The sequence below is a fragment of the Ambystoma mexicanum genome, chromosome 7p (assembly GCF_040938575.1).
Source record: "Ambystoma mexicanum isolate Mex_15411 chromosome 7p, UKY_AmexF1_1, whole genome shotgun sequence".
In the NCBI taxonomy this organism is placed as follows: Eukaryota; Metazoa; Chordata; class Amphibia; order Caudata; family Ambystomatidae; genus Ambystoma; species Ambystoma mexicanum.
The window spans coordinates 148088614-148112494 of NC_090939.1; the positions used below are offsets into that span (position 1 = coordinate 148088614).

At 49.2% G+C, this 23881-nt stretch overlaps 1 protein-coding gene across 19 annotated transcripts in view; it reads right to left on the bottom strand.

Moving 5' to 3' along the window:
• POU2F1 (POU class 2 homeobox 1) overlaps positions 1-23881 on the bottom strand; it is a 1344877-nt gene that overhangs the window by 413648 nt on the left and 907348 nt on the right. For 16 of the 19 annotated variants that reach the window (XM_069635947.1, XM_069635943.1, XM_069635944.1 and 13 more), the window contains 2 exons: positions 1840-1958; positions 1638-1664 (listed from right to left, as the gene is read on the bottom strand). In XM_069635947.1, coding sequence (XP_069492048.1) covers positions 1638-1664; positions 1840-1958 — 146 coding nt within the window. The remainder of the gene's footprint in view (positions 1-1637; positions 1665-1839; positions 1959-23881) is intronic. The other 3 variants (XM_069635952.1, XM_069635953.1, XM_069635954.1) reach the window with 3 other exon arrangements.

The following is a 23881-nucleotide window of genomic DNA, read 5'->3' on the forward strand; positions in this document are numbered from 1 at the left end:
AGCGTTCCTCTGCAGGCTCCTTACTGCTTGCTCCAAGCAGGCTGCCCTCGGCCCGGTCTCCCTCTGTGGCTTCCCCCTGCAGCTCTCTTCCAACTGGCTGTCTCTCAGCTCTGACATTCACTGTGGTTCTCCCTGGCAGGTTGCACCCCAGCTCTGCACGCACTGCTGTTACTTCTTCAGCAGGCGGCTCCCCATTCCTGCTCATCTCTGCTTCTGCTCTCTATTCTCCTTGCAACCTCTATCCAGCTGCCCTACTATCGATTGCTGCCCTATGTCCCTCACTACTTACTTGGTCGTTCCCTCCTCCAAGTGCCTCCTTATTCTCTGCTTCCTGGACCTCTCGGGGATCAACCTATTGGGAATTTGCCGTAGCAGTGCCTGACAACTACCTGTATCCTAACAACCCACTTCTCAGCAAAGAAGGTTTTTTTTGGCCTCAGGCTTTTTCCCCTTCTTCACCTGCGACTTCCGGGAAGGGGGGAGTTAGATTCCTGCCTAGGCTGTTTATCCAGCAGGCAGAGTGGCTACCTCCCGGGGTCGACCAATCCTCTACAAAGAATGGAAGATATCGAAGAAGAAAGGGGGGCATCCACGCAATCTGACGAAGAGGTGGAGTTGTCGTTTGAGGAAGCCTCAGGTGAGCATGTGGTGTCACTTCAGGACAATTGATTTGTACTTTTGTGATTGTTTGTGTATGTTGCTTATTCTGTAGTTGTCTGGCCAGGTGTTTATCTGCTTTATTAGCTTTCATATAAGGCCAGTGTTTTAGATAAAGGCCCTACTCGGCACGTTTTGTTCTGAATGTTTCCAGTTGTACCTGGACATGTCTCAGTGCTATTTTCAACTTATTATTGGGGTGCTTTGCCATTTTCCCCTGTAAATCCCATATTTTCCCTTCTAATTCTCATAACTAATACCCAGGAAGGTTTATGACTGCATGTTCTTATTAAGTACAAATGAGTACAGATACCAACAATCTGAACCCCAGCACAATAATACTCTGTATGGGAACAATGACAGTATGTATAGGTACATTTACTGGATGTGCATAACGTAGGCACAACAAATCGATTTTTGTATAATTTTAAGTTACCCAGGGTAAACCAGACGTGGACCCCTTGCTCACTGTGCTTAGAGAGACACTACTTCACCTCACTGATGAGGCCCAACTAAGCCGAAACATGCGCCTGGGTGTATTGTTGGTACTCTTGTTCAGAGGAGAATTGCCTAGCATTTCGGTGCTGGATGGCCCCGATGAGTGGGACCAGACTGATATGAAAATTGATATTTCTCCTCTGTGAAAAGCACAGTCAGCTAAAACATGGTTGTAGACATTGCTGAGTGGGAAACCTCCTCATAGAGCAGGTTATTTGGACCGTGTTCGTTCTCAGTAGAAGTGCTCCCACATTTATTTTTTTACGACAAACAGATTTGTTTAACACTGGTTCAATTCCGATACAATGAGCAGGGAGAGGTCGAACAGCCAAGCTTTGCCAGAACGTTATCCATATATTGATACATAAACAAATGAAAATGATTAGCCAATGATAGGATTGGCAATACAGTGGACGGATAGATTTACAAATGTCAATAAATAAAAAGAACTCAAACCAAATAGTGAATGGATCATTGCCAACCTGGGGGAGAACCAAATTTCCATACAACTAAAAAGAAAAGGGGACAAAAAAAGAAACAGGTTTCACAAAATGGCAAAGCACTTTACAACCCCACTGGATCCCCAACTGCAATTGTATGAAGCATTCATTGCACTTCTCATTTAAAAATTCCACAATATCTCATCTCCCTCAAACAAGAAGTAGCTTTTTAAGAGGGTATTACCTGTGAGGCAAGGGTGATGCTTGGCTGAGACTGCAGGAGGTTTGCTTGGCTTTGCTGAGGTAGTTGCGTTAAGAGATTTTGCGCTTGCAGAAGGCCTGGAAAAATAGAGGAATATAGTTCTGGAAAATTTGGGAGGCAATAGACAGATAGATTAGATCGAGAAAAGGCACTGTGCAAACGTTATAAAATATTTCAGCTAAAGACACTGCTGTATGATTGGAAGAAATATTTTATAACATCAGGGCAGGCATCTTTTAGCACCAAACAAGTGAACACCAGCCAATATTGTGGTCTGTCCACCAATGCTGTCTGATTGAAGTAGATTAACAAAATCAACCAATCCATTATAACATACTAAAATATTACTATCAAATGAAATGTGACAGTTCCTTTTTCAGGTAGGACTAGGGAGAAACAAATTGACACCATAATATCTAAAAGATATGTATGTAATAAGCTGCTCAGCTTCCATGTCAGAATACCTATGTTTTGTACTATTGTATTAGGGGTGTCACGGTATTAGTTTTATGACGGTACAATAACCTTCTTGCCAAATGACGGTATATAATGGTTATCGCGGTATAGCAGGTGGAGTTAACTAATCTTAACAAATATTTTCTAAAAGGTCATACATTGTCATATTTATCATCACAAACAAACCCAGGCACCCAGGGCCAGAAATGGGCTTTTCAACATACTTTCCACTGAAATGCCACCCCTTGCTTCCACCAAACTCAAACACACGTGTGGAGAGGAGGAGGGGCGGGGGGAGCCCTACTGCGACTGGCAAAGCAAACTGAATGGCTTTTCTTAAGTGGTAATTTAGGCTTTTAGCCCCCCCCCCCCCCACTGGCTACTGGTGAAGATGAACATGTTGCCATTTTGATAACCTGCATGCCACAGATCAATGGAGTCTGATGGTAGTATACGCGTGTACGCATACACACGCAGATGCACTCTCTCTTTACGTTACAGCCTTTAGTTTACTTGCGGGCCAAAAGGCGTTTAGTAATCACAGACATGTTACACCTTGGTATGGCAGCAGGGAATACCCACAGAGATGAGTAAATTTCGCCGTGTGACTTATATGTAAATTCAATGATGGAACCAGGGAAATCCCCCATTGTCATATGTTTAGAAAACATTATCCATTATAAATATATAAACCTCAAAGCCGCCAACCCAAAGTAAACCCTTTTTCTTCTTGGCACTGTATTTATTCTTCCTATTGCTAACATATTGATTTTGTGTCAGGCACGTGTGGTTTATGGAATGGCAATTAAAAACTGCTCCAACTGAAACTACTTGGCAGACGGCACATCAAACAGTGCAAGACCAAGACTGCGCAGCACTTGCTTACTGCAGACTTTCCAAATCAGATTGAAAAGCACACTTAACGGTATGAACGATATACCGGTATAAACAATGTGACGGTTATTATTGTTCAATTAAGTGGTTCACGGTATCTTTAACGGTATACCGTAATACCGTTTGTGCCCAGTTTATGTCCCCCACTACCATGTCATCTCTTGGTCAAATCACTCAGTCAAACAAAACCTATTTTACAGGCACCCTATCCAGGGACTGCATCTGCCCCCAGCAACTGGTTAAAACTTTCCGAGTAGGGTGTGGATCTTGTACAGTGTGTGTAACAAGCAGAAGGAACAAGTTACTTACCTGTAACTGTTGTTCTCCAGCATGGGTCTGGCATGGATTCACATGCTCATGAATATTCGCTATCGTCAGGCTGGGAATCCTCAGTAAAGAAAAAAAGAAAAAAAAAAAAATCGGCTTCAGTTTCACTTCTGAACTGTCTTTCTCCTAACAACCAATCACTGGTCTCTGGGTCATACTGCCCCCAGCCAATGACCACCCTCTACCTAAGCCCCTCCTCTAGCAGCCATCTTCACATTTGGTAGCAAGTAAAGGCAGTAGGACCAAGAGAAGAGCCGCAGAGGGGTAGGTGGGACCCATGCCAGAAACATGCTGGAGAACAACAGTTACAGGTAAGTAAGGAATAAATTACTTACCTGTAACTGTTGTTCTCCAGCATGGGTCTGGCATGGATTCACATGCTCATGAATATTGCCTGTCAGACTGGGAATCCTCGGTAAAGAAAAATCAGTATCAGTTTCGTTTCTGATCTGTCTTTCGTAGTAGTAACCAATCACTGATCTCTGCGTCATACTGACCACAGCCAATGACTGCCATCTCCCTAAGCCCCGCCTCTGGCAGCCATCTTCAGATTTGGTAGCACGTGAAGTGGACAGTATGACCAAGTGAAGAGCCGCAGAGGGGTAGGCGGGAGGGTTTGCATGTGAATCCATGCCAGACCCATGCTGGAGAACAACAGTTACAGGTAAGTAACTTGTTCCTTCGCCAGCATGGGGACTGGCATGGATTCACATGCTCATGAATAAAGGAATACATAGCAGTACACACATGCACAACCATGGGAGGTGGCGACAGGCTCAACATTAAGCAATACAACAACTCAACATTAAGCATCTCTTACCTTCTCACCAGGCTCACCTTAGGCGAACAGGTTGCGCAGCACTGCTTGGCCGACCCTGGACTCCTCCCTGGAATCCCGGTCGACGCAGTAGAATTTCGTGAAGGTGTGCGTCGACCTCCACGTAGCAGCCCTGCAGATGTCCAGCAGGGGCACACCAGATAGGAACACCCTGGTAGCTGCGATCGCTCTGGTGGAATGGGCTCTCGGACGGCCGGGCAGCTGTCGGTTTGCCAACCGATGACAGTACATGATACAGCCGGAGAGCCATCTGGAAATGGAAGCCTTTGAGAGAGCCTTCCCCTGATTGACAGGTCCAAAGTTCACAAAAAGTTGTGACGTCTTCCGAAAACTCTTCGTGCGGTCCACGTAGAACTTCAGCGCTCTAGCCACATCCAGCGAGTGCAAAGTCCTTTCAGCCGGCGACGAAGGCGACGGGAAGAAAACAGGCAACACCAAGGGTTTGTTGAGGTGGAAGTTCGACAGCACCTTGGGCATGAAGGAGGGGTGCGTCCTGAGCACTACCCTTGTGTCGTGAAAAGTCAAGTACGGGGGCTTGCAGGAAAGGGCCTGTATCTCTCCCACCCGTCGTGCGGAGGTGATGGCCACAAGAAATGCTGTTTTCCACGACAAGAACTTCAACGGAGCTGAGTGCAGAGGCTCGAACGGAGGTCCCATGAGCTTGGTCAGCACCACGTTGAGCTCCCACGCCGGGGCCAGAGCCTTCACCGGCGGGAACGATTTGAACAGTCCCTTCATGAATTCTTTCACCAGACAATGAGACCACAAAGACGTCCGTCTCGTGGTTCTGGTGTATCGGGAGATCGCAGCAAGATGAATCTTGATGGAAGCGTGCGCCAGTCCCGCCTTGGCCAGCGTCAGTAGGTACGGCAGTACTTGAGGAGCCGTAATCCGTAGAGGGTTAATCTTCTGTGCGTGGCACCAGACAGAGAACCTCTTCCATTTGTGTCCGTAGCATTTAAGAGTTGAGGACGCCCTGGCCTTTGCAAGAACCTCTCTGCAGTCGGCCGGTATGTCGTAACCTCCAAACTCTAACGTTGCAGGAGCCAGGCCTGCAAGTTCAGCGACTTCGGGTCGTGATGGAGGATGGCGCCTCCTTCCCTGGAGAGAAGATCCGCGTCCACTGGCAGCTTGAATGCCGAGGACGCTGACAAGTCCAGAAGGTCCGGGAACCATATCTGCCTCGGCCACGCAGGTGCGACGAGGATCATCCTGCACCGTGATCTCTTGAGCTGGTTGATGAGCCGGATCAGCAACGGCAATGGGGGGAACGCGTATAGAAATAGGCCCTCCCAGGGGAAAGAGAAAGCATCGCCCATGCTCCTCGGCTGGGGAAACCTGCTGGCGAACCTCCGGCACTTGGAGTTCTTCGCTGTCACGAACAGATCGATCTGGGGTGTGCCCCACCGTCGGAAGAGGCGGTCAACTAGATCCTGTCGTAGTTCCCACTCGTGGCACGAGCGCAGCTCTCTGCTGAGCGAGTCAGCGATGGTGTTCTTTATTCCTGCCAGATGAAACGGCACCAGAAACATCCCTTGGGCGACGGCCCAATGCCACAGATCCTGCGCCTCCTTGGACAGGGCTGGGGACCTGGTGCCGCCCTGCTTCCTGATGTAGAACATGGTGGTGGTGTTGTCGGTGAAGATCCTCACCACCTTGCCCTTGAGGGATGGAAGAAAGGACCTGAGGGCCCAAAACACTGCACGGAGCTCCAGGACGTTGATATGGAGGGACTTCTCCGTCGGAAGCCAAAGGCCTCTCGCGTGTAGATTTTCGGTGTGCGCTCCCCACCCTTCCAGGGAGGCATCCGTGGTCACTGTCTTCTGGTGGCCCGGGGTCTGGAAGTCCATGCCCGACGTCAGATGCGCGCGGGTGCCCCACCACCGAATCGCTCGTCGGAAGCTCTCGTCGAGTGTGATCCTGTCCTCGAAGCTGCCCGTCTGGATCCAGCAAGTGTCCAGGAACTCCTGTAACGGGCGCATCCGAAGCCTGCACAGGCGGATGAGATAAATGCAAGAAGACATCATTCCGAGGAGGGATTTGATGGACCTCACCCTGGCCGCGTCCGCAACCAGCATCCGCTGCACCTTGGCCATGATGGCTCTCGTTCTTTCCTCCGACGGAGAGGCCAGAAGCGCCACTGTGTCGAGTTTCGCTCCCAGAAACAGTGCGTCTTGCGCGGGCACCAGATAGGACTTGGCGTAGTTTATGGAGAATCCCAGGTCTGCGAGTAGTTGGACGGTCCTCGCCGTGTGCTCCGCGGCGAGCTCCCTTGTCTTTGCTCGGATGAGCCAGTCGTCCAGGTAGGGGTAGACGGGAATCCCCTCCAGGCGCAGCCGCGCCGCCACCGGTGCGAGGCACTTGGTGAACACTCTGGGTGCCGACCTCAATCCGAGGGAAGGGCTCTGAACTGGTAGGGACACCCTTGGACCACGAACCTGAGAAACTTTCGGTGTCCCTTTAGGATGGGGATATGGAAGTAAGCATCCTCCAAATCCAACGACGACAGGAAATCGCCCTCCTTCAGCTGACCCAGGACGTGCTGGAGGGCGACCATCCGGAACTTCTGTGCCTTGATGAATTTGTTCAGTCGTCGTAGGTCCAGGATGGGACGCCATCCTCCTGTCTTCTTCACGAGGAAGTATCTTGTGTAAACTCCGGAGCCCCGAAGCCTCTTTGGGACGAGCTCGATGGCGCCTTTCTTGAGCATCGCCTTTACCTCCAAGAGAAGCTGAGGGACATGATGTTCCTTCCTGGCCACGGGGGGGACGCGCGGGCACTTCTTTAGAAACTCGAGCGCGTGACCCTGGGCCAGGGCGTCCAGCACCCAACGGTCGGTGGAGATGGACTCCCACACGCTGACGAAGTTCGCCAGCTGGCCTCCCACCGGGATGCTTCGGTGGGGGCCCGACTCCACGGCCGGTTCAGTCCTGCTTCGACGAGGCTTTGCCGCCTTGTCCTCTCTGGCGACGACGGCGGGGTCCGCCCGACTTGCCTCGTCCCCTGTAGGCTTCCTGTGACGACGAACGGGCCGCTTGACGGTAGGTGGAATATCCGCCGCCGGAACCTTTGGAGGCACCCTGTTTGCCTCCGGCGCTCCGAAAGGGCGGCCGTCGCTGGAGAACACCAAGAGCCCGGGCCATCTCCGTGTCCGTCTTGATGGCTTGTAGGGAATCGTCCACTGTTTTCCCAAACAGGTTGCTCCCGTCGAACGGCATGTCCAAAACTCTGGTCTGCACGACCTGCCGGAAGTCCGTTGCCTTGAGCCATCCACGCCGTCTAAGGCACACGCCGTTGCCCAACTGGCGAAACCCAGTGTCAGCGATGTCCGTCGCTATCGTAATGGCGTGGTCCGACGCCACTTCTCCATCCTGCAAGATCTCTAGGGCTTCCGCCCTCTTGTCGTCCGGTAGGAAGTCCAGCAGGGGGGCGATCTTGTACCACAACTCCCTGTCGTATCGGGCTACGATAGCCAAGGCGTTGCCAGCCTTAATCGTCGTCGCTGCCGATGAGATGACTGCGTCCCATCGTGTCCAATTTCTTTCCCTCGCCGTCTGGGGGGAGGTTGACGTAGAGGCCGAAGCCCCCACCCGCTTTCTTCCTGGCCGCCGCAGAGACGACCGAGTCCGGGGTCGGCTGTGCCCGAAGGCACAAGGGTGCCGCGCCCGGGACCCGGTACTTCTTCTCGTACCGATCCCTTCTCGCAGGCATTGTGGATGGGTTCTTGAGGAGGGCGAGACGCTCATCCCGGATATCGTCCAGTAGAGGTACAGCGAGGACCATCTTCCTCTTGGTCTCGCGCAGTTGATAAAGGAAACCTTCCTCCTTCTTCTCTTCCGGGCAGAGCTGGAAAAGCTCGGATGCCCTGGCGATCATGGCATGAAACGATCCAATCTCGTCGGGTGGGGAAGCCCGGGGAGGAGGTGACGACGGAAGATCCTCGTCGTCTGTACCCATCGCGGCCGTGTCCGTCCCCGTATCATCCCCACGGGTCGTGGACGGGGAGGAGGGCTGAGCAGGGCGCGATGGTTGAAAAGGAGGTGGGGGATGAATCCTTCTTCTCTTAGGAGGAGGGCTTCCAGAAGGGCCTGGCTCCGGGTCCCCCGTCGGGAGCAGTTCCTCCGTTGGTGGTAACGGCAATCTCATCCTTATCTCCGAGCATAAGGACTGTATAGCCAACAAAATGGCCGCCGAGTTGCCTTGGTTGAGGGGATTCCGCCGGGCGGTCAGGAGCCTCGTCGGCACCCTCGACGTTCTCGTCGTCTCCTAAGTCGGGGTCCCTCCCGACGGGCTGGTCTTCTTCCACGCCAATGCCGTGGCTTAAGACTTCGATCAGCTCCTCTTCAGAGGTTGAGGCCGAATCCACGACGACCTCCTGCCCCCCCCCCTTTTTCTTCTCCGTCGGAGGTTTCACGGGGGTCCTGTCGATGGGCTTGAAAGAGGACTCCCTCCGCGGTGGCAGGGAGACTCTGGGCCCGAGGTCGCCTCCACAGGCTGAGCCAGGGCCGCCGCGACTGTCTCGATAGAGGCCTTGGCAGGGTGGATCAAGGCTTTCACCACCTTAGGGGCGCTCACTGCCTTCTCCTTGGGGGGAGGGTCACTGCCTCGCTCCCCCTCCGATGGGGCCTTCGAGCTCGACCGGAGTCTCTCCAGGAGCTTTGCCGGGTGCTCGCCCTTCCTCTTACCCGAGCCAGAGCGTTGGCTCGTGGTTGAAGGCCCCCTGGGAGGATGCGCCCTGCCTGGCAACCGTAGAGCCTGACCGTTCGGCGCTCCCGGTGCCAGCGGACTCGCGGTGCTTGGCCTTCTGTTGGGCCCCCGTCGCTGGGGCGCCCTCAAAGGTCTTAGAAGACCGCTCGGACTGCTTTTTCTCGCCTGACGGGCTCTTCCCTTCCAGCCAGTTGGCGAGACGCAGATGGCGGTCCTTCATGGTCCGCTCCGACATATTGCCGCAAAACGCACAGTCCTTCTGCACGTGCGTCTTGTCCTCATGCAGGCAGTAGAGGCAAAGGGAGTGTCCGTCCTCCTTAAAGACATTCTGAAGCTGGCATCCAGGGCAGACCCTGAACAGCTTTCCGGGCGTCAAGCTTCCCTTCTCCTGGGCCATGTCCGAGATGGGCCTGAGAAACTTCTGGAGTCCTCCAAAAGCGTGGCTCGACGAAATCTTCACCCTTGAGGGGCGTAGAAGAATCCGACACGGGTCCCCGTTGATCAGATAAAGAAACGGTGGAGCTTGAGGCTCTTTTGACCGAAAAAAGAGAATTTTCCTATGAAAAATCGCGAAAACGCACTAAAGCTCGAGAGCAATAGCACGAGGATCCCAACACTTGAACGTGCGGTAAAAATCTGAAGATGGCTGCCAGAGGCGGGGCTTAGGGAGATGGCAGTCATTGGCTGTGGTCAGTATGACGCAGAGATCAATGATTGGTTACTACTACGAAAGACAGATCAGAAACGAAACAAACTGATACTGATTTTTCTTTACCGAGGATTCCCAGCCTGACGACGGGGAATATTCATGAGCATGTGAATCCATGCCAGACCCCATGCTGGAGAACTTGTTCCTTCTCCAGCATGGGGTCTGCCATTGATTCACATGCTCATGAATAAAGAATACATAGCAGTACACACATGCACAACCACGGGAGGTGGCAAGGCTCAACATTAAGCATCTCTTACCACCTCACCAGGCTCATCTTCAAGCGAACAGGTTGCGTAGCACTGCTTGGCCGACTCTGGACTCCTCCCTGGAATCCCGGCCGGCGCAGTAGAATTTCGTGAAGGTGTGCAGACACCTATGATTACACAATGGGGTAAGGGCACCCTCTTTTTTGTTTTCGGGGAGCCTGTGTCATGAGGGTTGTACACACAGTATGTCTAGATAGGCTACCCCTCCCTTTCATCACTTGTAGGTATGTTGTACACCACTACACACAGATTATCACCTTTCAGGCCAGTATTTTTCATTCAGTAGATACACCAAACGGTAACATATTTAAAAAAAAAAACCTTTGTACTTTTAGATATACAACTCAGTCAAGAGCAGGTCCGGTTCAGTAAAACAACATCAAGCCCTCCCAACTTTTCTACCAGTCCTGAGGAAAGCACGAGAAGAGCTACTACAATAGCAGTAGAGTTTTTTGCTCATGCTGGAAAAACGAAATGTGTTGACTTGATATGTGTGTATTGTGATAAAAGCTGCACTATAAGTCACTTTGAATACTAACCCTCACACTGTGTATGTAGCATTCCACAGAACCATTGTATGAACATACATTAGTATGTGCTAGCGTGGGCACCAAGAGAACTGATTACTATTTGGTGTTTTATGCTAGTAATTTTTTGTTAGCCTCAAGGAGTCGTATTTTAATTATTTGTGTTAAATAAAATTTTGATTGTTATGAAACAAAGCAGTGGTGATCTACTGAATGAGAATTACAGATTAAGGTGATAATCTGTGTGTAGTGGTGTACAACATACCTACAAGTGTTGAAAGGGTGTGCGTCAACCTCCACGTAGAAGCCCTGCTTATGTCCAGCAGGGGCACACCAGACAGGAACGCCGTAGTTGCAGCGATCACTCTGGTCGAATGGGCTTTCGGATGGCCAGGCAAAGGTCGGTTCGCCAACCGGTGACCATGGGTGATGCAGTCGGAGAGGCACCTGGAAATGGAAACCTTGGAGAGGGCCTTCCCTTGGTTCACAGTGCCAAATTTCACAAACAGCTGTGATGTCTTCCGAAAACCCTTTGTGCGGTCCACGTAGAACTTCAGCGCTCTAGCCACATCCATCGAGTGCAAAGTCCTCTCAGCCGGCGATGAAGGCGACGGGAAGAAAAGAGGTGACACCAAGGAATCATTGAGATGGAAGTCCGACGGCACCTTGGGCATGAAATAGGGGTGCGTCTGCAGCACCAGCCTCGTCTCACGCAATGTCAAGTACAATGGTTTACAAGAGAGCACCTGAATCTCTCCCACTCATCGTGCGGAGGTGACGGCCACAAGAAACGCAGTTTTCCACGATAAAAACTTCAGCGGTACTGAATGCATAGGCTCGAACGGGGGACCCATGTGCCTAGTCGGCACCACATTGAGCTCCCAAACCGGGGCCGGAAAGTCCGTTTCTGAATTCCTGGACCAGGCGGTGTGACCAAACGACGACCGCCCCGGAGTTCTGGTGTAGAGGGAGATAGCCGCCAGATAAACCTTGATGGAAGCATGGGCCAACCTTGCCTTGGCCAGCAACAGTAAATACGGCAGCACCTGCCGGCCCGTAATCCATAGAGGGTTGAGTTTCTGTGCACAGCACCAGATGGCGTACCTCTTCCACTTATGTCCATAGCATTTCAGTGTAGACGAAGCCCTGGCCTGGGCAAGCCCTTCCTGGCAGTCCACCAGGAGATCGTATGCACCAAACTCTAGCGCTGAAGCAGACAGGCCTGCAAGTTCAGCGACCCTGGGTCGTGCTACAGAATCGCGCCTCCTTCCCTGCCAAGAAGATCTGCATCTGCCGGAAGCTTCACTGGAGGGGACACAGACATGTCCAGAAGGTCCGGGTACCATATCTGCCTCGGCCATGCCAGTGCGACGAGGATCATCCTGCACCGAGAACGTCTGAGTTGATTCATGAGTCGCAGAAGCAAAGGTAACGGGGGAAACGCATTGAGGAACATGCCGTCCCAGGGGAAGGAGAATGCATCCTCCATGCTCCCTGGCTGGGGAAACCTGCTGGCGAACCTCAGCACTTGGTGTTCGTCACCATCGCAAACAGATCGATCTGGGGATTGCCCCATCGTCGGAATAGAAGATCCACTTAGTCCCGCCGAAACTCCCCCCTCATGGCACGAGCGCAGATCCCTGCCGAGAAAGTCAGCCAGTGTTCTTCACTCCTGCCAGATGAAATGGGACGAGGAACATCTCCTGTGCGACGGCCCATCCCCATAGGTCCTGCGCTTTTTGGAGAGCGCCGGGGATCTGGTGCCCCCCTGCTTCTGGATGTAAAACATTGTGGTGGGGTTGTCTGTGAAAATCTGCACCACCTTGCCCTTGAGGGACGGAAGGAAAGGCTTGAGGGCCCAAAACACGGCCCGTACCTCCAGAACGTTGATGTGCAACAAACTCTTCTCCGGTAGCCACATGCCTCTTGCGTGGAGATGACCGGTGTGTGCACCCCATCCCTCCATGGATGCATCCATCGTGAGTCTCCTGGTGAGGGGGGGGGGTCTGGAAACCCGAACCTGCCGACAGATGCACACAGACACCCCACCACTGAATCGCTCTACGGAAACACTCGTCGAGGATGATCTTGTCCTCGAAGCTTCCCGATACCTGGATCCAACAGGCGTTGAGGAACTCCTGCAGCGGTCATATCCTCAGCCTGCACAGGAGCACAAGGTAAATGCACAACATCATGCCGAGGAGGGACTTGATGGACCTCACCCTTGCGATCTTCAGGGTCAACAGCCGTTGTACCTTGGCTGTTTTTCTCTCCTCCGACGGGGACACCAGACACGACACTGTGTTGAGCCGGGACCCCAGAAACAGCGCGTCCTGCGATGGCACCAGGCAGGACTTCGCAAAGTTTATCGACAACCCCAGTTCCGTGAGTAGCCAGACGGTCCCCGCCGTGTGCTCGACGGCGGTCTCCCTCGACTTCGCTCAGATGGGCCTATCGTCCAGGTAGGGGTAGACATGAATCCCCTGTAGGCGCAACCACGCCGCCACTGGCACCAGACACTTGGTGAAAACCCTTGGTGCCGACTTCAATCCGAAGGGAAGGGCCTTGAATTGGTAATGCTGCCCTTGGACCACGAAGCGCAGAAACTTGCGTTGTCCCTTGTGAATGGGGATGTGGAAATGGGCATCCTCCAGGTCCAGCGACGATAGGAAATCCCCTTCTCCCAGCTGTCCAAGCACGTGCTGAAGGGTGACCATCCGAAACTTCTGGGACCCGATATACTCGCCGAGTCTTCTTTCTGATGAGGAAGTACCTGGAGTACACTCCGGAGCCTTTTTGGGGATGAGTTCTATCATGCCCTTCTTCAGCACGGCCCGTACCTCCAGCAGAAGTTGACGGACATGGTTTTCCTTCCTGGCCACCGGTGGAATGCGCAGGCACTTCCGTTGAAATTCCAGGGAGTGCCCGTGGGCCAGGGTGTCCAGCACCCAACGGTTGGTGGAGATGGACATCCACATGCTGACTAAGTTCGCCAGCCGGCCTCCCACCGGGGTGTGCAGGTGGGGGCTCGACATGGCCTGTTCAATCCTGCTTCGCTGTGGGGGCACCACCTTGGGGACCTTGGCGATGACGGCAACCTCCTCTGGACTTGCTGCAGCCCCTGTAGGCTTCCTGAACTGAAGAGCGGGACGGTTGACGATAGGATGATGAGCCACCACAGAAACCTTTGGCATATCCCTGGGACTTTCCTCCGGAGGCCCGAAAGGATGGCCGTCACTGCTGGAGCGTGCCCAATTCCCAGGCCGTCTCGGTATCCGCCTTGATGGCCTGAAGCGACTCGTTCACTGTCTTGCCGAACAAATTGTCCCAGTCGAAGGGCATGTCCAACACCCTTGACTGTACATCCTGGCGGAAGCTAGTGGCCTTAAACCAACCCCGCTGAAGGCAAACGCCCTTGCCCATCTGACGGACGTCCATGTCAGCGATGTCCGTGGCCACCGTGATGGTATGGTCTGATGCCACCTCGCCTTCTTGCAGGATCTCCAGAGCTTCCGCTCTTGTCGTCGGGAAGGAAGTCCAGGAGGGGAGCGATCTTGAACCACAGCTCCCTGTCATAACGGGCCACAATGGCTAAGGCATTGGCCACCTTGATCGTCATCGCAGCTGACGAGATGACCCGCCGCCCTATAGCGTCCAGCTTCTTTCCCTCGCCATCCATGGGGGTGGGTGGGTGGGTGAGGAGGATGTCGAAGATCGGGAGAACGACTTCTTCACCACCACAGGGACCACCAAGTTCGGGGACGGATGGGATCTGAGACACTTTGGTGCAGAGTCCGGCACCCTGTATTTCTTCTCATACCGGTCCCTCTTCGCCGGGGCCGAGGATGGGTTCTTCATGAGGGACAGCCCCTCGTCCCAAATGTCGCCCAATAGAGAGATAGAAAGTATGGTCTTTCTCTTGGCATCCCAGCACCGGTACAGGAAGCCTTCATTCCTCTCTTTGAGGGCTAGTTCAAACATCTCCGAGGCAATAGCGATCAAGGCGTAGAAAGAGCCAATCTTGTCGGGTGGCGAGGCCCTGGGCACTGGCGACGAAAGGCCCCCTCCGTCGTCGTCCGTGCCCGTATCCGGTTCCGTATCGTCCCTCGAGGGGGGGATAGTGGCGAAGGATGGCAAGGAGGTGGAGGATGGACTCTCCTTCTCTTGACGGGAGGTTCCCTCAACGGCCCAGGTGCCGCAGGAACTCCCGCCGGCAACAGGGGTATCCTTGTCCGAATTTCTGAACACAAGATGTGCAGTGCCTGGAGGATGTCCGCCGACATGTCCGCTGGCCGTGGTTGCTGCAACGGGAGCGATGGCAGTGGCGTGATGTCCTCTGGCTCCTCACCGCCCTGCTGCTTATCGTCAGTATCCTCGCAGCTCTGCGCACCCGCTTCGCCAGGGGTCCTTCCCATAGGACCTGGCCCGACAAAAATGTTGTCCAGTACGGCCTTCATACCAGAAAGCTCCTCCTCGTCGATGTCCGAGCCCGAGATGATCGGCATCGTCTTCACAGGTGTCTTCTCAATGGGTAGAAAAGACTATTCCCTCCGAGCAGGTAGGGAAACTCTCGTTTTAGGGGCCGCCTCCTGCTAGTCCGCATTCGCGGCCTTCGCTAGGGATGCCACCACAACTTCCAGGGAGGACTTCGCCTGGTGAACCTGGGCCTTCACCACCTTGGGCGTGCTGGAGGCCTTCACCGTGGGAGGAGTAGTCGGATGATGGAGCTTGAGGCTCGATTGACCGAAAAATAGAGAAAATTAAGAAAAAGCGCAAGACGCAGAAAAAGGCCTGAGAGCTAAACACGAGGACTCCCACCACTCGAACGTGTGGTAAAAATCTGAAGATGGCTGCCAGAGGAGGGGCTTAGGTAGAGAGCAGTATGACCCAGAGACCAGCGATTGGTTGTTAGGAGAAAGACAGTTCAGAAGTGAAACTGAAACAGAATTTTTCTTTACCGAGGATTCCCAGCCTGACGACTGGGAATATTCATGTGAATCCATGCCAGACCGCATGCTGGAGAAACAGTCTTTATTTGAACCCTCCTTGCACTTTTCAATACTTTTTGTTGTAAGAATTTCCTGGACCAAAAGGCTTGCATTTGAGTTAATTTGCATACACACAACGCCTTGCTGGCAAGGTTCTAAACTGGAGCTGAACCTCCAGGGATGGCTGATCTGTGGCATTGTGCCATGTGCGACTTGGCTCAAATGGACTATCCCACTTTCACATTTCAGGTGAAAGTGTTCTTTTCAACCCTTTTTAAACCCACCATAACTGATGTTTTGTAAAAACACACCCCCAACAACAATGCTGTCAAAACTATACTGCAGTGCTGATGCCCATAGTGACTAGAGCACTCATAGTCCTTAGCCCCCTTTCCTTTATCCTTGAGAGCACTCCCCCCCCCCACCCCCTCCCAACACGGGGCCGGTACTGGAACATTTAGCAGTGAAAATGTGAGCTTCCCCTTAAATTTAGAATAGCGTGTTGGGATGCCCCGCTCCTTTCCGGCACCTTACCACAATCCCTTTTGAACACATCGGACGCTTGGATACCTGGCTACGCTTATTACATATTAGCCCCTGTTATGCAAGTGGGGGAAGGTGGGTGGGACGTATGGAGGAAAGGGGACTAAGGACTATGAGTACTCTAGTCACTATGGTGAGTAACTAATTATTCCTACGTCCCGTCCCCTTTCCTCCAGCCTTGTGGGCGATTCCACTGAACAAGACCATAGGGTGGAGCTGTGACAACAACCTTCATACCTAGGACGAAGCAAAAAGGTTCTTCAGAACCACCTGATCGAACTTGGCATCGCGCCTGTAGCTGGTATCCAGGGAATAGTGCCTACAGAAGGCAGACTGAGTGGCCCAAGTAGCCGCCTTGCTGATGGCATCGCAAGAAGCAGGTCCTTGAAAGGCGACGGCCGTGGTCTTGGCTATGTCCGCATGGGTGTGAATTTCCTCAGGAACTGGTTTGCCCATGGCCGTATATGCCTCCGAAATAGCCTTGGAATTCTAAGAAACCGAGGGAGGAGCCCCCAAAAGTCAGAAACAATGCCTCTGACTTCCTGAAGGATTTCATCTGAGAGAGGTAAAACTTGAGGACCCTCTACGAACAAGGAATGCAGGGCCCTTTCTGCGGGTTCAGGAAGAACACCGGCAGGCAGATCTCTTCATTCAGATGGAACGGAGAGACCACCTTGGGCAAGAAGTGTGGGCGAGTGTGCAAAATGACCTTGTCATCGTGAAACGCAGTGAAGGGCTGGCATGAAGACAACCCTCCATTACCATTACGAGAAGCTGCAAGAGCAGAGTTCCTCACTGCAAGGAAAGTAAGCCCTGATGGGCTTTATTGTAAAGGAGTATTGAAACAACTTTCTGAACTTGCTGCGATTGCTCGATCACTTGATAATGCCACATGATTGAAATTGCTTAAACCTACCTCCTCACTGCTAAGGTGCACCCTTGTGCTGGGAGGGCTAACCACCTCTGCATTACACCCAAGCCTTTAAATCAAAATTGCAAAGAGTACTTTAAAAATGACTGCTCCATCAGCGTGTGCTGTGTTGATCAGAAGGCACCGGCAAGTAAGGCCCGGTTTTTGCCTGTCCGGGCCGAGGAGGGCCTTAAACCTCTCGAATTATACTCAGTCTTCCTGACTAACAACTTCTCCCAGGTCATGGGTTCCTAGGCTATCTACACTCCCTGCAGACATGTAAGAGAGCTTGGCTGACCTCCATCACTATCTCTATAAACGACAACTGTGCCTTTCACTTCTTTCCACGCTGCAATCATCACTCATCCTCCATCAGTGCACTTGTGACTACTAGGTACTTCGGATTAGGTGTGTTTGTATACCATCTGTTAACCTCCTGCATTTCTCTGTGCTGTGGCTCCATTTTGATGTCTCCTTCTAGGCTTCCTGGTGAGTTTAGCTAGAACTGTACTTTCCAGCCATTCCTTTCTTTCCTGTCCAAACCTCTGCCGACCTATGGCTCTTTCCATTTCTCCTATATTCTCTACTTGCTACACTATCACTATCCCCCCCCCTCTTTCACAAAGTCCGGTAGAAAAAAGCACAAAAAAGACATCTTGAGTGCAAACCCTGCACTTCCCATCGCTGACACCTATGGCAGCGCTTGTTCTAGAAAGGTTTCTACCGATTCCTCTTCTCTGTCCCCTCTCCAGATCTATGGACCCCCAAGCCCCCATCTCATCTCTACTCTCTCTCACTCCCTCCCTCCTCATGTTCTACTATGAACAGTGGCACTAAGAGAGAAGTCCTCTTGGCTGGCTTCTCGTCCTCTCGCTGCTTCGTTTTACTTTTACTTTATTTTATTTATATAGCGCAGCCATAGACCCTTAGGCATTAGGGCGCGTACAAGATGGATAACAAAAAACACAAAAGGAGGGAGAAACCATATCAGAGCAAGAAGCCAATCAGAGAGAAAAGGGCAAAGCGGCATCAGATCAAGTTACGTTAATGTCCATCACACTGGCACTATCCTGTTTCAGGGTCCACAACCCAACCTCCTCCTCCTCCTCCTCCTCCTCTTTGATCGGATCTTGCCCTCTCTCATTAACTTCCTGCATCTCCGCCTTCTACTCTTTCTCCCCCTTCTCTGACTGATGTAAAACGCCCCTGTACACCACCTCAGAAAACTTTCAAAGGCACAAACCTCCTCCACCTAGCAACGCTTAAAGCCCGCTCAGCCAACAAATACTCCGGTGACATCTGTCTCCTCCTTGAAGATAGACCTCGACATTCTCGCTCTTACCGTGACATCATTCAATGCCAGCTCAGTCACTGCTTTTGACTCGCTCCTCCCTGAAGGCTTCAAGATCATGGGAAGGATTCTAACCCAGCGTCACACACCGGATCAGGACTCTTGCCCTTAGCCTAGGATGTAGCGCTCAATTAGAATGCTTTTTCTTTACTTTCAACAAATTTGAATTGAGCCGATACCCAACCCGTCTCACACCCCTTTTTCAAATACCCTGGGTCACAGTGGACCATGAACCAGGCCGGTTGTTGGGAATACAATATTTATTTTAATTTCAAAGGAAATCATACAATCTTCATGTGGGGCAGTAATCACCAATGGGTGATAATTACAATTAAAACTACTGAAATACACTTGGGTAACCTTCTACAAGAACATATCCAAAGCACAAATGAATAGGAGCACTTTTTCAATTAGGATAGATAGCACCCAAGTTAAGGTTTTCCCCTGCAATGTTCCCTCAACCCACAATTACTCGAAAGCAGCAGGAAGTCAGGGATATGAGGCAGCAAACAGAATAAAATCTGACCTTCCCTCACAAAATAAGAGGCAAAAGGACACTCGGATTTTAACAAATAATTAATTATATGTGTAGTTAAATAATGATGTACATGTTTATCACAGTATCAGGGATGTTATATCACTAGCAACTATAAGGGAAGGTATCACAAAAGGCATACAGTTCACCAAGCAGGTTGAAATTGAAAACACAGTGCAGTCAAATCACACATGGAAAAGTTGAATTTTTCTCTTTTTCAGCTTTAAATGGCAAAACTTTTTTTAAACGGGTGAAATACACCAAATTGGAATGTGGTTTTTAGGATGGGTGATAGATGCACATCACAGGGATTATATAGAGTTGAAAGAGTGACTAACTGAAGAATTGAATGAGATGTTCAAGGAGGAATGAGGTTCGATATTAGGAAAATAAAGCAGTTAAAAAGAGAAAATCTGTTTGGAAAGAAAGGAAAAGTTTTACTTACACAAGATTTAATGGCTAGAAAAGAGGAACGCCACCCGTGAATATAAAAGTTATGCTGCAGTTGTAACCCTTCACGCAGTGTACCCCTTTTCTTTAGTTTTTTTTTAATGTTATAGTTTTATTCAAAACTTTTCATTTATCCGTACAGCCATACAATGCCAAAATTTACAGTAGAAAAAAAAGGTTTCAACACAAACATTCTTTCATTAACCGTACTCTCCATACTCTTATTTCATTTTCCATACTACTTTAAATACTACTGTAAGTCTACCATTTCAGATGTTTATGTACTCATCATAGTAATATGATTCTAAAATTGAATTATGACAGTAGTAAGACTACTATTATTCCCTGACAGTACTAGATTCCCACTGTCCTGGCAATTAAGTTTGTGCCCAGATGTTGATATCATTTCTCTAAACCAGTTTCATTTTTCAACTAACGCAGGGCAAGTCATGATGATATGATGGATACTTTCGAGCATCTGTTTGTGCTCACAAAATCGACAAAATGCTTCCTCTTTCGAGATTTGCCTGTTATTTGCCAAGAGTTCCCGTGTTGGTAGTTGATTCAATCGTAATCTAATGAATTGATCCCTGATCTGCCTATCGGGAAATTGCTTCAGATACGCAGGTAGATCATGGAGGGCATGGCTGTCCAATTCACAGTTCAAGTTCATCTGGTATCGTGATTTCTCTGTTAGAGTACATACCCAATCAATCATTTTGCTGTAGTCTTTGTTTAGCGCATTGAGGGCGATTCACAAGCATCTCCGTTGTTATGCTATTTGCTGCCATCACGCCTTTAATCACGTTCTTCCATAGTGCTAATACCGTTTTAGCCACTGTATTATTTCTTTGTTGGAGTAGTTTATATGCTGGAATTTCGTCCTCATTAATCATCTTTCTATACAAGTCGATTTTTTTCCACTCGACTATTGAGCTTAATGATTGGGTTGCAATCTTGTGTCTGATTCTTTTGATCGGGAATTAATTTGATAACCCAAGGATTTTCCTCCAAAAGAGGCCTTCCAAGATATCCCAAATTGATTGGTCAAGATTTATCATCGTCTCACTCCCGTAACTAAGGATCGCAGTCACTTTTTGTCGGTAAAATATGAGGATCGGTTGTAAAGAGTATTTTGCACATTTTCTATGTATAAATAGCCCTCGTCTCGCCAGTGAACCTGTTTTTGTTCTCAAGTGATTTATCCAGGGTGTTTCTACTTCTGATTGATTCACTAGGACTCCCAGGAATTTGATTGCTGTTACCGTGGTCAATTTTTGTTCATTCATGTAGAATCGAAAGGGTTGTTGATTTCTTTTTTGTCCTTTCTTTGCTGCGAGTGGCATGATTCTTGTTTTGGCGGTGTTTATCTCTAAGCCATTTTCCAACATGTAAGTTTCCAACTCCCGTAGACTTCTTTGTAGCCCTAACTCTGTTTTATCTAAAATGACGATGTCATCTGCATACATCAAATGCTGAATCTGCTGGTTGTTTATTTTCAGTGGATTTGCCTTCTGAAATCGAGGAGGCTCAGGGAGATCCATGGTATACAACTTAAACAACGTTGCTGCAAGAGGACAGCCCTGCTTAAGACCATTTGCCGCTTCAATAGGTGCCGACAATTGACCTTGTTGTGAGAGTCTAATTCGTAGGGTGGTATTGCTATATAGTTGCTTGATTGGTTCCAATAGTTTCAATGGACAATTCCACGTCTTTAGTTTTCCCCAGTGTTGTCCTATTTACCATATCAAAGGCCATATGCAGGTCTATAAATTCTGCATATGTGGTATGTTTATTAACCAATGCCTCCTGTTTCAATAGATTCAAGATCATAAGATTTACATGAGTACCAGTACTCTTTGTAAATCTAGTCTGTCCGATATCAAATTGCTTGTTTTCTTTGATCCATATATTAAGTTTGTTGAGTAGCAGCATTGCAAAAATCTTCCCAATCGGATCCAAGAGTGCGATTGGTCTGTAGTTTATAGGCAGTTGCCTATCACCTGCTTTATATATTGGGATCAAAATTGCTGTTGTCCAGGTAACGGGGATTTGTTTCCCTTTCTCAATCGCAGAAATTAGATGGAGGCAAAATTTAGCCCAATCCTCTGGATGTTTCTTTATGAGCATATTACTTAGGCCATCTGGACCTGGTGCCCTTGATGAATTGAGCTTCTTTATGATTGTTAGGATATCCTCCAATGTCCAGGAATTTGTCCAAACAGTCGATTCATTCTGCTCCATTCTGATGGGTTGATTTTTCGCTGTGCGTTTATAGATGGCCTTAAAATGATTAATCCATACAGATTCTGCAATCCCTTGGATTAGTTTATGCTGGTTGTCCATTTGCGGATTTGATAGATTCCACAATCCTCGCGTATTGTTGTTTTTCAAGAGAGCTAGGATTCCTTCCGCATCTTGTTGTGAAAGCAGTGCTTTTGCATTCTTTGTCCAGTTTCTGTGACTTTGTTTTGCTTGTCGAATAACGTTCCATGAATTGGCCTCATTCTTTCTTTTTATTTCCTTGAGCGTTCTCCGCAGTTTTTGTTTACTACTTGTAAGTTGTATTGCGTGGGTATGGCTTTTCTTAGAGGAGTCGTGTTTATGGCCCTTCGTAGAAATGGTGAGAGTATCCATTCATAGTTTATTTGATCCATGCCAGACACTGCAGGACTAGTGTATGAACTTACTAGTTTCATTTGATTGTCGCTGATACACAGTCGAGTGACTGCAGTATTGGTTTCCATGTGCGGTAAATGAACTTTGTTTCTTTCACTATACAGTGCTTTCCATGTAATACTGATAATATGATGATCACTATTATCTGATCTTATATTATCTTGGGCCGTCACTTTGGAGATTAAAGTTGGCGACATATAGATGTAGTCTAGAGTCGCTGAGACTTTTCCATTTGTCCAAGTAGTACTTTTTGGATTGTGGTTCACTTGATTGGTACAGTAGAAATGTTGCCATGTAGTTTCTTTATTCCATATTTTCGCTCTCGCTGAGAGTTGCGTTTTCTCGATCACTTGTCCTTGTTGGTCGAATAAATGAATATTAAGGTCACCACATGAAATTATTTCAGTGTCGTTTGAATCCAGCACTACTTTATCTACCGCGGAGAATAAGGTATCAATGAATTCTTCCATTTGAATCTCTGCCTGGATCCAATATATATTGAATATTGCTAATCTCTGCACCGGCACTTGCACCAGGATTCCAGATGTCATCTTAGTACTCAAAATTTCTACTATCGTTAATTGAATCCACGGTGAGATGTTGGTAAAGTCTGCCACTTGGATGTTCTCTTCCATTTTAATCAAAGTTAAGAGTCCTGCTGATGGATGTCCTTTTTAGGGATATTGCAGGATTCACAACAACTGTTTATCAGTCACATCCGGGCATGATGTCAATCCATGTTTCTTGTAAATAGATCATCCATATTTAGGCAAGAGATGAGAAAATCCTCCGGTGTTCTAAGTGCACAAAGTCAGTGTAGTATTAGCTCTTTTAATTGATGGTTATGAATTGTTTTTTCTCATTGATGTCATCGTCCTATTTGAGGTTTCTTGCTCTCTCCAGAATGGCATATTAGTATAGTTTACTCGCGTATATTTATCACTCTTTCTGCTGAGCTGACCATTCTACTTTTTATAGTGGTCCCCGGGGAATGTGAACCATCATTCCCCCCATCTCCTGTTTTATTGATCTCTTCACATAATGCTGATGTTCCCGTATTGGATTCCTCGTGTTTCTTGTTACAGCGGTATAGGAAAACCCCAATTTCAAAAAAAGGTGTGCCTTATTGGTAATCTTTCCAATATTCTCTGTATTATGAAAGTGTACGAGAATCACATCTGGATTCTTTTCATCCATGAATTCTACCACTTTTATGTGTCCTGTATTGACCCATCTAAGAGTAGGGATTGTGTGTATCAGTCGCAAAGTATTTGTTCGATTTAAAATCAACTCACGTTGGTAGTTATTATCCACTTGCTCAATTTTTAATGTTATATTTTGAAGAGTATCCATATGATTAATAAACAAAGGTTGCCGCAGTTTGGATCTAGTACCTGTGTCTACACTATTTTCTGATTGGTTGATTCTTTGACTCCTCTCCGAATATTGCGATGTAAAATCGTTGCTGTCTGAAATTGATTCCACACCAAGTCTCGATGTCTCCAGCTCTGAATCAGAAATGTCTTCACAGCTAAGGTCTGTGTAGATGGACTCTATGGTGTAGCCTTCTTCATAACAGTCAACAATAATGAAAGATTTTTTCCTCCTTGTTGTGTAGTTTTGTTCACTTTAGGGGTTGTCAAATTGCGTAGGAAGGCTCTAGAACCATTTATTTTCTTTTTCTTTGTGGATTATTTTTTTCTGTATTTGTTGTGGAATATTGGCGGTGTTCTTATTGTCAAAAATAGCAAAGTTTTCCATTAGCTTTTCGGGTAAGGAGGTCAGAACCTCAGGGACTTCAGTCGGATTCCCACCTCGTTGGGTAGTGTCCAAAATCAATG